The 14,057-nt window shown below is 37.8% G+C and overlaps 1 protein-coding gene across 1 annotated transcript; it reads right to left on the bottom strand.

Annotated features, from left to right (window-relative positions):
• Positions 1 to 2,764: 2,764 nt before the first annotated feature.
• On the bottom strand, positions 2,765 to 11,969 carry LOC139138362 (uncharacterized). The gene is made up of 4 exons (XM_070706699.1): positions 11,866 to 11,969; positions 4,803 to 7,716; positions 3,946 to 4,090; positions 2,765 to 3,472 (listed from the first exon to the last, which is right to left on the bottom strand). Exons 2-4 carry the CDS (start codon positions 7,677 to 7,679, stop codon positions 3,282 to 3,284), a joined length of 3,213 nt encoding a protein of 1,070 aa, XP_070562800.1. The 5' UTR covers positions 7,680 to 7,716; positions 11,866 to 11,969; the 3' UTR covers positions 2,765 to 3,281.
• Positions 11,970 to 14,057: the final 2,088 nt, after the last annotated feature.

A 14,057-nucleotide genomic window follows, 5' to 3' on the forward strand; every position in this document is an offset into this window, starting at 1 on the left:
ACTACGCTAAAGCAAAAACTATTGTCATTTCTTTATAATGGCACATGTTGTAGGTGACTGTTAGTGAACAAGAAAGGTGATGAGGACAAAGAAGTGTTCCGGTCTACTTTTGAGATACACCACATCCTTCGAATGTATGAATTTCAAGCTGCTTTATTAGAGCTATCGTGATGGGAGGCTGATTAAGACAGGAACATGACGATTCGTTCAAGCGTAGAGCAGCAAAACACTCCTTTATAAATGACTTTCAGGCTGTATGAAGTAAGATATCGTGTTGCTTGCCGAGCAATGGAGAGACGCAATGATCTTTTTGTCAACCAAAGCGCAAGGAAAATTGCTGAGCAAACATTGTGTCAAAGGTTCTTTCGTAAGGAAAGGAATAATCTTGCCATTCTATAATGATATCTATCTATCTATTTACCTACCTACCTACCTACCTACCGACCTACCTTAATTTAGCCATCCATCCATCCAACCAACCAACTACCCAACTAACCATGCATCCATGCATGCATCCATGCATACATCCACATACACACACACTCGCGCGCGCACGGTCACACACATACCTACATACATATTTAGCTATCTACATACATGTATATATTACACACATACATATAGAAAGTCCTGATGATCGTCGAATTTAATACCAGGCAGGCAGACAGACATATGGAAGGACTTACCATGACTTGTCACCTACCTTTAGAATTTCAAGTTTACGTAACAAGAAATAGAGACATGTACTCCACTGCAACTTGTGTTTCATGATCATGTACAAATGTGTTTCAACCAGGAGTACATCACAAAACGACATCGCTGGGTCAGTGTAGTTATGTGTTTCGGAAGGTTCAATAATTTCCCAACATTTGTACTTCTGCTAATTTGAATTACTGTATCACCATCATCATCTTCTCCAGAGTGTCTTTCTTTCTCAAATATGCCAATGCCATCAATTTTACAGTTTTCAAGCGATTTAATATATTTCTCTTTGTTTCCCAGTTTGGTAAACCACATGTTTTTGTTTTCATAAAGGTTGTATTTTCACATGAAATACACTTTCATCTGAGAAAGCTACACCCCGAGAGCTACACCTTACATTTTGCCCTAACATCAGTTTATGGCCTGGGCGCGCATCTGCCGCCCCTGCATAATTAGGAAAATGTACATGCGTTATCAAAATACACAGTTACATAGTAATTCACCAGTATAGCTTTCTAGTGATGAAGAGGTGATCCGGCCACTGCACAGTGATGCCACTTGAAATATACTTTACCGTATTATTTATCTTTAAAATGTCGGAAGATTTGCAATACAAATATATACGTATTACACATTACTTATTCGTCACGTTCCAATATATTTACAAATTGACCAAAAAAAAAAACACGCTTCATTTAAATTTCTCCGTTTATTAGTTTATATGTTTATATTTATATGCTTATCATTTTAGGGTAAACTTTATTCCTCTGCTACTGGAATAACGGTTTGATGTTAACAACAAAGCTACTTAAAAGCATATGCCGTGTCTTTTCATAATACCTGGCGTCCACCAGTGGCTGAATTTACTTAAGTTAAAGTCTGCCGTGGCACACATTACGGCAAGACAAGTTTTATACACTTGTGTTCTTAAGCCAGACAATACTTATAATCCTATTATGCTGATTATTCAAGAGAATAAAAACCTACAGTATATCATTTTAGTATCCAAAATTGAACATTATTTTCGTAAACTGAAACAACAATAGATGATTTTACCCCCTCTTTGTTACGTAAAAAACATAAACTTCCTTCCGGTTTTCAAATTTCGACTGACTTCTCCTTGAAACTGCCGGGCCAAGCAGGCTAAAAAACCAAGAGCGCTTAATTTCATTAAATATTACGCATGTACAGGCTGTGATTACAAGTTAAATCCCGGTACTTTGACATGTTGGGACTAGATTTAGCTCGACTTATTAAGTTGAACATTCTCCACAGTTGTCAAACTTTGTCGTGATTCTAAAGTCAAGTGTTCCGTTCCAACCTCCTTTCAATCTATTACCCTTGGAGAAGAGCTCCTATACCAGCTGATTACGGTTCAATACATTTGCATGAAAACTACTATATTAGCCCTACCCTTCGCTTACTATAAATAGATGGATCTAGGCTAACTCCTTTGCTAACTTGTTCTATCCAAAGGGTGATATATTCGGCTAAATTCCAAATAAGAAAGGCAAGCAGAAGTGAATCAGATTGTAAGAGTTTTGAAGATTCCGTACACAAGCCCTGATGAAGAGTAGTTTTAGAAATACCGGTACAGTACCTTAAAGACTCATGTTTCACTTTGTTAGCAGGGGTTTAACACTCAATATCAAAATACCTTATCTGACCTTTCAAGAAAGCAGAAGTTATATTAACTGCACGTAGCATGTAGGCAAGTATCAAAATATAACAATTAACGTATCAAAATTGACCTTTCAGGGAAGCAGAAGTTATATTAAGTGCACGTAGCATGTAGGAAGTATCAAAATATCAGACCTTTCATGCAAGTAAGGACGTATCACATGAGACTAAGCTGTGGCTTTTACTGAGCTTTTCTACTTCAACGCCTGCCATAGTGCACGTAACTCCTGTCAGCTCTTTTAGGTGTGGAGTTTGACATGTTTTAAAGGGAAGTGAGTTCCCAAGCAACCTATTATTTCTTACTTCCCTAACTTTATAGGTTTTGAAAACTATGTTGTGTAAGTGATATTGTCAACCAAATATTGACTTCAGATGAGGAATGAAATATCCATATCACATTTAATATTGGAATATGAACCTGGTAATCTTTATGAGAAGTAACCTACGAAATGTGATTTTTCTGATACATGTTGAGGATTGTTCGATTCTAATTACCAAATATCTCATCATAACAGGTTTCTTTGTACAATATGTAGAGAACAAAGGTATATTGTTGTAATGGAATATGCAGAGTTGCACAATCAATACAAACATTCCGTCTGCATGCATATTCTATGTAAGTACAGGTGTTTTCTTATGGGAAAAAAATTACTTCCGGAACTAATATCTACATTAGAAATTGTTCTACATTACTGAAGTTGTTAAACGAATTCAGTGAGCCCTATACTGGTCCACTTATATCTGATTAAGAAGGCATCCAGTCTGGCTTGTGCTCCCGTCTACGTTTTAAGCCAGGTTATTCTTCTCGTTCATGGTTTTTTACATATAAAGCTGTTGTCATCAACTTCCTCTCGTATCCTTAAGATGCACTGACTTTGTTATTTACCAAAGTGCCTCTCTTACGAGTAAACGATGTGCTGCTCTATGAGCAAAACGAGGTCTTTTCTAGACAGGGACGGGCGTTGAAGGACATCAATCAGCTCTTTGATGGTCACAGGGCATTTTGTCGACCAGTAGTGCAGCACTTCACCACAAGGATTTTTGCAATTGGAGAACACTCTGACAGCTTCCATCGAACAGCCAATTTCAGCTGAATTACACAAGAGAATGAAAAAGAGAGAGGTGTCATCCAAGATCACATTATATGACATCAAGCCCGTCTTAAAAACATACTGTCATTTTCACATTAGTCAAAGAGGTCTTGTTGCCCTTAATATTTTCAGAAATTTGGGCAAATTGAATCTGCGACAACATTAAAAAAATCTACACTTTAATATAATTGAAAGCCTTTGTCAAGTATCCACAAGAGGCTAGTATTTTTATCGCCAAAACATGATTAATTAAGAATTAACTAGCAGCAGGAAGGTCGCATATTGGGTATATTGCACAACATGGAGAACAAGCGACCGGGCGAGTTATATATGGAGCGAACCATACCGAAATCTTGTGTATACCCGCCTATGAAGGGCATTGCTATTTAAAGCTCCATTTAATTTTGATAATCACCAACAGATGTAGTGGCATTCTTATGATGACATTTTAACAGATTTGCAAAGGGCTTACCTGCTAAATCTCTCCAATCACCAGCGACAACACTCTCAACATTCAAATTGTTACATAGTTTCTTATGAAGCGTTGGTGGCAGATCAATGACTTTTCCATCTGGATGCATCACTGCAACAAACGTGTCATGTATCCCGGCTCTCGACTGGAAACATAGAAATATTATCATAACTCACAACTTCTCAATGAAAATGCTAATTTGGAGATAGTATTTGACATGTTCTTCACAAAAAATAATGCGAATTATGCTATTTCATTTTGCAAAGTTTCTGTTGATGTACATCTTGCTATAGGTAATGCATCTGAGTGAGGTCGTTCCATCACAACCGTTCTATCTGGGGATTTGTTTAGAGTTGATTGCTGTAAAGTAAAGTTACCCTGATAACAAATATTACTACTTGATATTGATTAGAAGTCTGCTAAATAAGTAATACAATTTATCATGATGATGATGATGATGATGATAAGTGCATTTATAAACATTCACTCTAATGCGAATTACGGTTTTCTGTTGACTTTTAACGTAATTTTTAGCTCACATTTGGTATACCAAAGTGGGCGAAAGATTATCGCTATCGCACTTGATAAGCTATTGAGCCATGCGACATCGACAACAGTCGTTCAAGTGATAAACATAAATGGAGGGTGTTTTAATAGACCAATAAACCCACCAGGGTTTCATATCTATCTAATAGGCTGCCTTTAGGACACATTAAAGCTGAAAACATTTCAATACCTGCATTTTACTAGTACTTGGTACACGATAGAATATAAGAGAAAATACCAAACATAAATGTCCAACGTGGGATATGGTACCTGTTTAAGTGAATTGTCTCAATATACAATGTATCACTTACAGTATTTCTGCTCTTGAAAACGTCCACCACGTGATTTTGGCCTTCACAGAGAAAGTTAAAAGGACCAGCTACGCGCAAATTACAATCTCGTTGATTTGCCAATTTCACAACATGTAGCTTCCCTTGGAATTCTGCAGTTCTGTGATGTTGAATTGGACACAAAATGCCAAATGAGTACTCCAGATATTTAAAATCTCGCCGTCGAATCACTTCTAGGTGATCTATCAGCCAGGCTACGCATTTTCTTGAATCAGTGTCTCTTGGTTTCTGAACTGTGACTTTTATTAGATTCTGTTCAGGTATGTAATGCAGAAGTTCGAGTTTGACGAGTATCTCAGAGTCTACAGTAAATTTGCCAACGTCGAAGAAAACCTGTCTCATTCTTGGGTGATCTCTCAGTTGATCTTCATTCAAACACCGTGCCAGAAGTCGAGAAAAGACAGCGTCGGGTCGCAAATAGCCGAAGTCAAAGTAATACATCTCTTCATCTTCACTAGATATCCACCAATCTTCCATCGCAGTACCTGAAGCTTCCTTTATCATACTTGAATAGCGTGGCATTAGACAAGGTACGCTGAACAGATCATCCGTGGTTCTTGTTGGCTTCTGAAGTATGGGGCATATTAGGTCGTAGGCAGTTAACAGTGAAATGATGACATTCGTTGGCACATTAAACGATTTCACTATGTGCTCGATAAGAGAACTGTTGAGAATTCCGTGTCGTTCCAACTTAAGCCAGTGTGGTGCAACCTTCTGCGATCTTTTATAACGAGGTGGAATATTCACAAGTACTGTCATAACGTCTACGAGGAGCTGCGGATCAAAAACAACGTATTGTTCGAGTATTGGGTCATCTTCTTGGTATATTATTTCCCCAGCACGGTGGAAGAAACTGAGGAGATCTCGAAAGCTATCATCATTACTAATTCCGCATGCCATCGATGCATATTGTCCCACATCAGAATAAGACGAGATGCTTTGACAAAAATGTCGTTTATTGTCTTTGTTCCTCTTACTCAGTATCAGCTTATAGAAATTTAAATACTTGATGGGATGTTCCCTTGTCATATACTCTGCTTTATTAACTATGGAGCTGATTAAATATTTAATTCTAGACATCTCAACATCATCAGCTACAGAATTTTCCACCATGAACAGCAGAAGCCTTTTGGAGTTCACTGTTAAACGGTCGCAGAAATTACTGTAGAGATTTTCAAATAGGTACTGATCTATGTCCTCTTGATCTGACAGTCCAACACTGTCTCTGTGCGTTCCAACAAGGAAGATGACAGAATCTTTATCTTTTGCATGGATTGAAATCGAGTTCAACCAAAAAAGAATCCGGTTGAGTTGTTTGTATTTATCTTTAGCAGCCTCCTTAAGATTAAACACGAGAAGATAGATAGCATGGCTGGCGAGAAAGACATGGTGAGTACAGTAATACAGTTCATCACCTGCGAAATCCCAAAGACTTAACCTTGTCGGGCGATGCTTTAAACCTCTTGTCTGTTCCCTAAAAGCATCCCTGACCTCAACAACTGGAAATGTTTGAGACTTCACTTTGAAAAACCCACATATTTCAATTATGGGATGAGTTAACACTGACATAAGGAAAACCAGATAAGTTGGAGAGACAATGCTTGTGGGGTTGAATGTCCAGCCCATGAAAAGTCCCACTACCAAACCTATCAGTGTGCCGAAGCCTTTATAAGTAAAATAATTAAAATTTAATTTTGCATCAATTTCTCTTCCGATGAACTCACCCGTCGTTTTGCCAAAGAATAAGAGTATACTTCCCAGTAAAGAAAGAGTAACATTAGATTCAGGAATTGCTATTGAAAGAAGAACACTCATTGAAAACACACTCAACATCAAAAATGTTAAATCAGTAGTAAGTTTAGATGGTAATCGTCCAATTATGAGAGTCCAGGAGCGTACTAGAATCAGTCCTATCATATGGCCGAGGGAAATTGGTGCCAATTCGAGAAATGTTGAGACGCCTTTTGTGAAATCGAACACCAGCATTTGGTCTTTCTGTATCGCCCATTCGGGCGGATGGAGCAGGCAAAGGCCAAAGGCCAGGCCAGTTCGAAAACCACAACCAAAAATAACTCCTAAGACAAAGCCTATACTGAGAAAGAGTATCATAAACGTGAAATAATTTAGGACAGTAACATTTGGAAAAAGTGATTTGCAAAACAGGATGACTGCATCCAAAGTGAGATAACATCGGATGTAATGTTCTATGAATATCACTAAAGCAACCCCTGTACCATAGCGATAGGCTTCAGTAAGAAAATCAAGCCCAGCAATGGTCATTCCTAGGAACAGGAACCACTCAAATGGAGCAAATCCATAGCTAAAGATATCACATAGTGTTATGATGCATAAAAGCTGAACACTTACATAAACTCTGAATATGTAAAAGGCATCTTTAAAGTATTTTGCTGCTGTCACCTTTAGCGAAGGACGGCTGTACTCGTTACAGACCGGCCTTTTCCCTCTTTTCCTTTTATCACTCTTGCTTTTTAGGGCAGTATACCAGGCTGACGCAGATTCAAAATCATTGTTGCTGTTGTCTGCACTCATATGCCATGCACTATCTACTTCCGTGGATTCATACATTCTTGTTTCGATTCCTTCAGTGCTTGCTTCATTTTCTCGAAACTTTTCTCCCGTCAATGCACGCCGAAGGCTTGTCTTTCCGACACGAGCGTCACCTAAAAAAATAACTTTGCTTCTGTTAAATGGAAGCTTTCCGTGTCCTCTGGCTTCCGAATAGACTTCCTTAATTTCTTCATCGTTGCTAATAACGCCGAGATTGTAGCTGCGGAACGTCGAAAATCCCGACAACCATCTCTGAAATGGGCTTGCCATGCTTTGCCCTGTACGCAGATGTACCAAATTGCTTGATCTGAAGATGGCAAACAAGGAAACAATTCACCAAGTTAGTATAGTACTTTCGAATCTTACATAATTTAACTCCATAGTGCTAAAGTTTCGCAACCAAGGAACGTATGTCCACTTTTTTATTCGATTAAAAATTGAAAATGTATTTAAGGTAGAACGCACCTCGGGGACGGACATTCGGACTCTCAAACTTTTACAATTCTCTTCTGATATACCACTTGTGGAGGTTCATTTTAAAGCTTTTGGTGAAAGAAAACTTTTTACCGGATTAGTTTTTCGAATTTTGAAAATTTTTATTTTTCTCCATAGAGTTAACACAGGGATGGCGGCCATTTTGAATTTCGAATATCGGTAAATCTTGGGTAATTTGTTTCTCTAGTACCAAAATTTGCACGGTGACCCCCTATTTTTATTCTTGATTTTGAAAGAGAATGATTGAAAGATTCCTTGAGGAAAGTTTGAGCAAAAGTTTAAGTCTTTCAGTTTCGAGGTGCATATTACCTTAAGTCATTTTTTTCCCAAACAGCGATCAAATAAAAGAAGACCTTCTTACACCTGATAGGCAATGCGGCTATTAACTAATGTTACATACAAAATGACAGAATCTCTGACATATATTGAAAGGAAGATGAAAAAGGCAAACAATCGAGGAGCAAGTATTAATGTAAATTGTAAATACGATTGAATATAAGTATACTTCCCCTGCAAACAACAAAGAGAACCGACCTGAAAAAATCATTGAAAATAAAACGCTGTATTTGTTTTAAAGGACATGTAAATGTAACTTCTGATTGTTTCTCTTTTGCTTTGTATCTCAAATGCAAGTTCCTGTTCTACGCCTAACCAGGCCATTGCATCACTCACTCTACATTGTCAACACAGCGTCCATAGGTTTAAAATGCTTTGTTATTATTTACATTTAAATTGTAGTCTGAACTAGAATTCATTTATCAACAATAAAATATGCGTGTAGTTGCTGAGTTCTCAATATGCTATTGGGATTACAGCAGGAAACTTTAGTTGACATGGAAAACAAAACTGGAGGAAACTATCATCAAATGTTATGACTGCTTGCGTTTTAAATACTTATAGTGCGTCAAATGCGTAATCATGAATGAGGCAACTGATTTATTGGTTCGCATAAGAGTAATTTCACTTGTGTTTTACGTTTGGTTTTGAAAATGCCACGACCAAGGAAACAATGTGAGACTTGTATAATAACAAGGGTCACTGATTCATTGCCGTACCCACTCTTTTGTGGATCTATTGGCCCTTTGTCGTCGATCCTTAAAAGTAGAGCCAGGCAAAAATGGAACAAAGCACTATTGCATGAAAAATATACTTGTTTAGCAACAAGTTTTAAGTGAACACATGAACAAGACACGTTATGAATTTCTCTGGTGAATCATTTTTTAAATAGGGTATTAACATGTGAAGTTCTCATTTTAGGCAATGAAATACAAGTCTATGGATTATGTGAATATCGAATAAATTGTTAGCTTGTTTCATCTACAGTAACGATACAAATACATTTATTTATTTCTTTTCATATGCATGGTGAACTGTGTTATCGACTTATAACGTCGTCTTAATTTTGTGATGCTTAACACGGCTTATCGTTACCAAAACATGTTTACCAAAATCAAGTAGACTTATGTATTGCTACATGTTTACACAGGCATCGTTAGTTTCTTCTCCGCCGCAACGTGTATTTGTACCAGAAAGCATTTGTTCTCAATTTGCTCTAATGAGTATTGTAATATTTGGAAGCACCCGATTCCGTTCCAATTTTACACTGGTAAGTTCTGTAGCATTAATCCGGACATTTCTAAGATAGGATGACCTAAAATTCCTTGATTGGCAAGGAAATATGACATCAAATCAATTCCAGCATTCGTTATGATTCAGGTCAAGTAAATCAGCAGGCTCAAGAAACAAACAAACAAAACAACAATAACGAAAAGATCACAGACAAAATCAATAGTACAAGCAATTTTTCATGCTTTCAAAGACCGACCTTTCCTATGAAAAGGGAATGATGCTAACATATTGAGCTCATATGACACAGAGAGTTCCTATGGATTATACAATCCTATATTAATACTGGTATCGCACACATGGATACATAGATACATACAGGCAGGCAGGCAGGAAGGCAGACAGACAGACAGAAAGACACTGAGAGGCAGGAAGGCAGGCAGGAGGGGAGACCTCCTGATCGACCAAGTTAAGTTACTGATTGAATGTCAGACAAACCAATCGGAAAAGGCAGGAAGGCAAGCAGGCAGGTAGACCTCCTGATCGACCAAGTTAAGTTACTGGTTGAATGTCAGACAAACCAATCGGAAGACTAATAGACAAAGAAGAATGCCACAAGGTATCTCTCGTATAAGGGACCGTTCAGCTTTTACAGCCAAGGGGAAAAATCTGAGGGTGTCACTATAATTTTTGAATCCAAAAAATGGGTCATATTTTACAGCAGCACTTAGGGGTGAAAGTATATTATAAAATGAAACAGTTGTACATAAATGGTTTTCGCTGTCATAATTTATGGCAAGACCCAATTTCGGTCGAGTCAATTCAGATATATATCCCTAATTAGTGAAGTTCATTAAATATGTAAATAAGAAATTGGCTGACGTAAAACTGCTTAATGATTTTCAATAATGTTACATCATAGTATCTTCAATGTACATAGCAAGTTTCATCAACTTTGGTCAAGTCAATTCAGATATATATATCTAATAAGGAAAGTTCATTAAATATGCAAATAAGTATTTGGCTGAAGTAAAATTGCTTAATGACTTTCAAAAATGTCATATCATAGTATCTTTAATGTACATGGCAAGTTTCATCAATTTTGGTCAAGTCAATTCAAATAAATATCCCTAATTTCAAAAGTTCCTTAAATATGCAAATTAAGAGTTTGATGAAGTAAAAATGCTTAATGACTTTCAATAATGTTAACTCATAGTATCTTCAATACATATACCAAGTTTTGTCAATTTGGATCAAGTCAAATCAGATATATCCCTTATTAGGAAAGTTCAATATGCAAATTATCCATTATCTTTTGTGTCACCACTTAAGGTAGTATGCACCTCGAAAGTGAAAGACTTACTCAAATTTTCCTCAATGGAACTTTCAACCATTCTCTTACCAAAGCAAGAATAAAAATCAGGGGTCACCGTGCAAAGTTTGGTACTAGAGAGACAAATATCTTGCGATTTCTCGATATTTGAAATTCAAAAACGGCCGCCGTCCCTGTGTTAACTCTATGGGAAAAAATAAAATTTTCGATTTTCGAAAAACTAAGACGGTGAAAACTTTTCTTTAATCAAGAGCTTCAAAATGAGCCCCCACAAATGGTAGGTCAGAAGAAAATTGATAAAATTTGAAGGCACGAATTTATGTCCCCGAGGCACGTTCTACCTTAATATCTTTCACAGCTGATATATCTTGGTGTGATCAACATTTGTAGCAAATCTCATCAAATTGTGTGCAGTCTTTGTCAATATTATCCGTTTTTTCTAAAATCATTAATTATGCAAATGAGCAAAAAGTAAGCAAGCAACACCCACCAAAAACTAATCAGTTCTTGCCATTTTCAAACTAAATGTATGTACCAGATTTGATTCTGATCTGATGAACCGTTTTTGAGATATTGAGTACACAGACAGACAGACAGACACACAGACACACAGACGGACAGACACACAGAGAGACAGACATCGCTGCGACATATGCTCACGTGTGTCAACACGTGAGCAAAAAATGCATCTCGGTTGTTTGTACAGAAAGTCTGTTTGTTGGCAGACATTGCTCTCGAATTATGACACATCAATCTCAGGCCGGAATCAGGATTACGAACATAAGTCTATGTTAGACTATTAGTCCGACAAAGACGTGTGTTTGTCTCACTACGTAGGGACGTTGTACGTCGGTAAACATAAGGCCCTATAATAGTTGCATATTAAAAATACTGCACGTACCTGCCAGTACAAATAAGCGTCCTGAAAGACCGAGTTCCGTTTATGTATTTGTAAGAAAGCTAGTGGCAGTTTTTTTAAAATACTTGCTTACTTTCCATTACGAAGAACACGGTCCTGAATTTGTTAAAAATTATTGGCCATATTAAAACCACTGTACTTACCATAACAAAAAGGCGTCCAGAAAGACCCGTCTCTGGACTTGTGAGAAGGCTTTGATCAGTTGATATCAGACGACCTCAGTTTGACCTGTCAGGGAAGCAGAAGTGATTTAAACTTTATGTTAAGTGATATATTATAGTATTTGATCAGTTGTTCTCTTTCTGTGCCAGTCAGAGTAAGCGTATCCTGATAAGCGTGAAATACTATGAGGTTAAATATTACGAAAATACCTCTAAAGGGTGCACGAGGACATTGGCGGCGTCAATGTCCGAGTGCATTCTCTGTGGTGTTTTAGTGATAACCTTATTACACATTTATTCGAGACTTGTACATCAAATTTTCAGAGAATTGACCGTTTTCAAAAAATATCAACGATTTTTCCTCCGATTTATAGCGCAAGTATGGAACGTTATCTCGGAAGAACTTCTGGATAGTCTGTGCACTGCCGGTATCATCTTCGCGTGCCAAGGTCTGCAAGGTCTCTTGTCTGGGCAACTGGATGCTCCCCGAAATCAGACCTTGGCCGAACTAGCCGTTAAATCGCCTGATTTAAAGTGCCGCCATGCGGTTATATGTGGCCTGTGAAAAGCCTATCGCGAAATCGCTTATTAGTACATGTACTTCAGCTACGATGGTATAAATATGACATTAAACTGGTCCAATAATCATTTCCATTCAAGGTAATATATTACCAGGTCCATGGGACAATTGTGATTTACAAATTAAAGTAGGACCATCCTGAACCACTGATAGTTAGTGGTGGTACAAGGTGTTCGGAATGGGTAAGCGTACCCTGCTAGCATGCTACACCCGTCAGGATTGGTCCCAAAATTGGCAGTAGTTGTATTAACTTTTTATTTTGACAATATTTTTGTTAAGTTTATACAATTGCGTTCTTGTTCTACTCCCTACAGCATGTTGAGCTACTAGTATCCAATATTCAGCTTGCCAACACAGCCTACGTGTACCGTGCATTTGCATCATTCAATTATCACCAATATTTAGACAAACGGGCTTTGTTGACAAACTGAATATTGTGTTTTTCAGCAGCATGCAGGAGAGAGACACCAAGAAACTGTGTTTGAGCATAGAAATATTGAAAAATTATCAACAGTTGTAGCCCCTGCCCCATTACAAGGCCAACTTGTGTTACGAAAATTTAATGGCGTTCATACATTTTTAGATTTTTTGAGATTAAAGATATAAAATGGGACAAAACGGTTCTAGATTTTGTTCAATTATTACTAACATTAATTATTACTAACCATAGGACGACATCAAAATGTTGGGAGTCAAAATATTTTCAGGTCCCCCTATAGGCAGAGCAAAACTTTCAAGTCCCCCCTCGGCTACCCCAAAATTTTCAAATCCCCCCCCCCTGAATTCCTCCAGCCCCCTTCACCATCCATTTTTTGAGCGCGGCCTAAGTAGATCGATTTTCGGCTCGATCTATCGATTCCGTAGTCGATGTGCCCGTCACTGCAACCTAAATACTCACGTGAGTATTTACTCAATTCTCTGGAAATTAATTTAATACTCATGTGAGTATTTTGGATGCAGTGACGGGCGCATCGACTACGGGATCGATAGATCGAGCCGAAAATCGATCTACTTTAACCCAGCTAAGGAACGCCTGTGGTCTGGATACAGTACATATTACGGAACGGGCGTTCCGTATGGAACCAGCTACTTTGTGTTTACGCCTCGACTTAAGAGTTAATCGAAAGGGTGATGTATATAACACAATTCCGAATAACGATGGCAAGTACGAGTGAATCATTTAGTAAGAGTTTTGAAAGATTCACTATACCAGCTTGCATGTAGAGTGGTTTTAGAAATACTGTACCTACGTGTACCTTCTTGACTGCAAGTACGCCTCGCCTGAAAGACTCGTTGTTTACTTTGTTAGCAGGGGCTTAGCGATCAACACCAAAATACCTTATCTGACCTTTCACGGAAGTAGAAGTTATATTACAGCGGTTTGCTTTGAAGCATTGGCATTACGCGAACTAGATATATTGTCTAAATTGAAGCGTTGCCAACACTGCCAGGTATAATTATCAGCTGAGCAGTAATTCCAGTCGATCACAGAGAAATCAACTCTGATAAAGTTGAAACATTGTCCTGCAGGATGTTAGACGTAGTCGAAACTACTACACATGAAAGCAATTGATATGCCTCAGACATTGCGTTG

The sequence above is a fragment of the Ptychodera flava genome, chromosome 8, assembly GCF_041260155.1.
Source record: "Ptychodera flava strain L36383 chromosome 8, AS_Pfla_20210202, whole genome shotgun sequence".
NCBI lineage: Eukaryota > Metazoa > Hemichordata > Enteropneusta > Ptychoderidae > Ptychodera > Ptychodera flava.

Excerpts from the sequence above, each read along its gene's own strand:
- LOC139138362 (XM_070706699.1), bottom strand. The coding sequence starts at position 7,679 with ATGGCAAGCCCATTTCAGAGATGGTTGTCGGGATTTTCGACGTTCCGC. Across the intron at positions 4,091-4,802 it reads TTTTCAAGAGCAGAAATACT|TCGAGAGCCGGGATACATGA; the intron begins GTAAGTGATACA and ends CTATGTTTCCAG. Across the intron at positions 3,473-3,945 it reads TGATTGGAGAGATTTAGCAG|CTGAAATTGGCTGTTCGATG; the intron begins GTAAGCCCTTTG and ends TGTGTAATTCAG.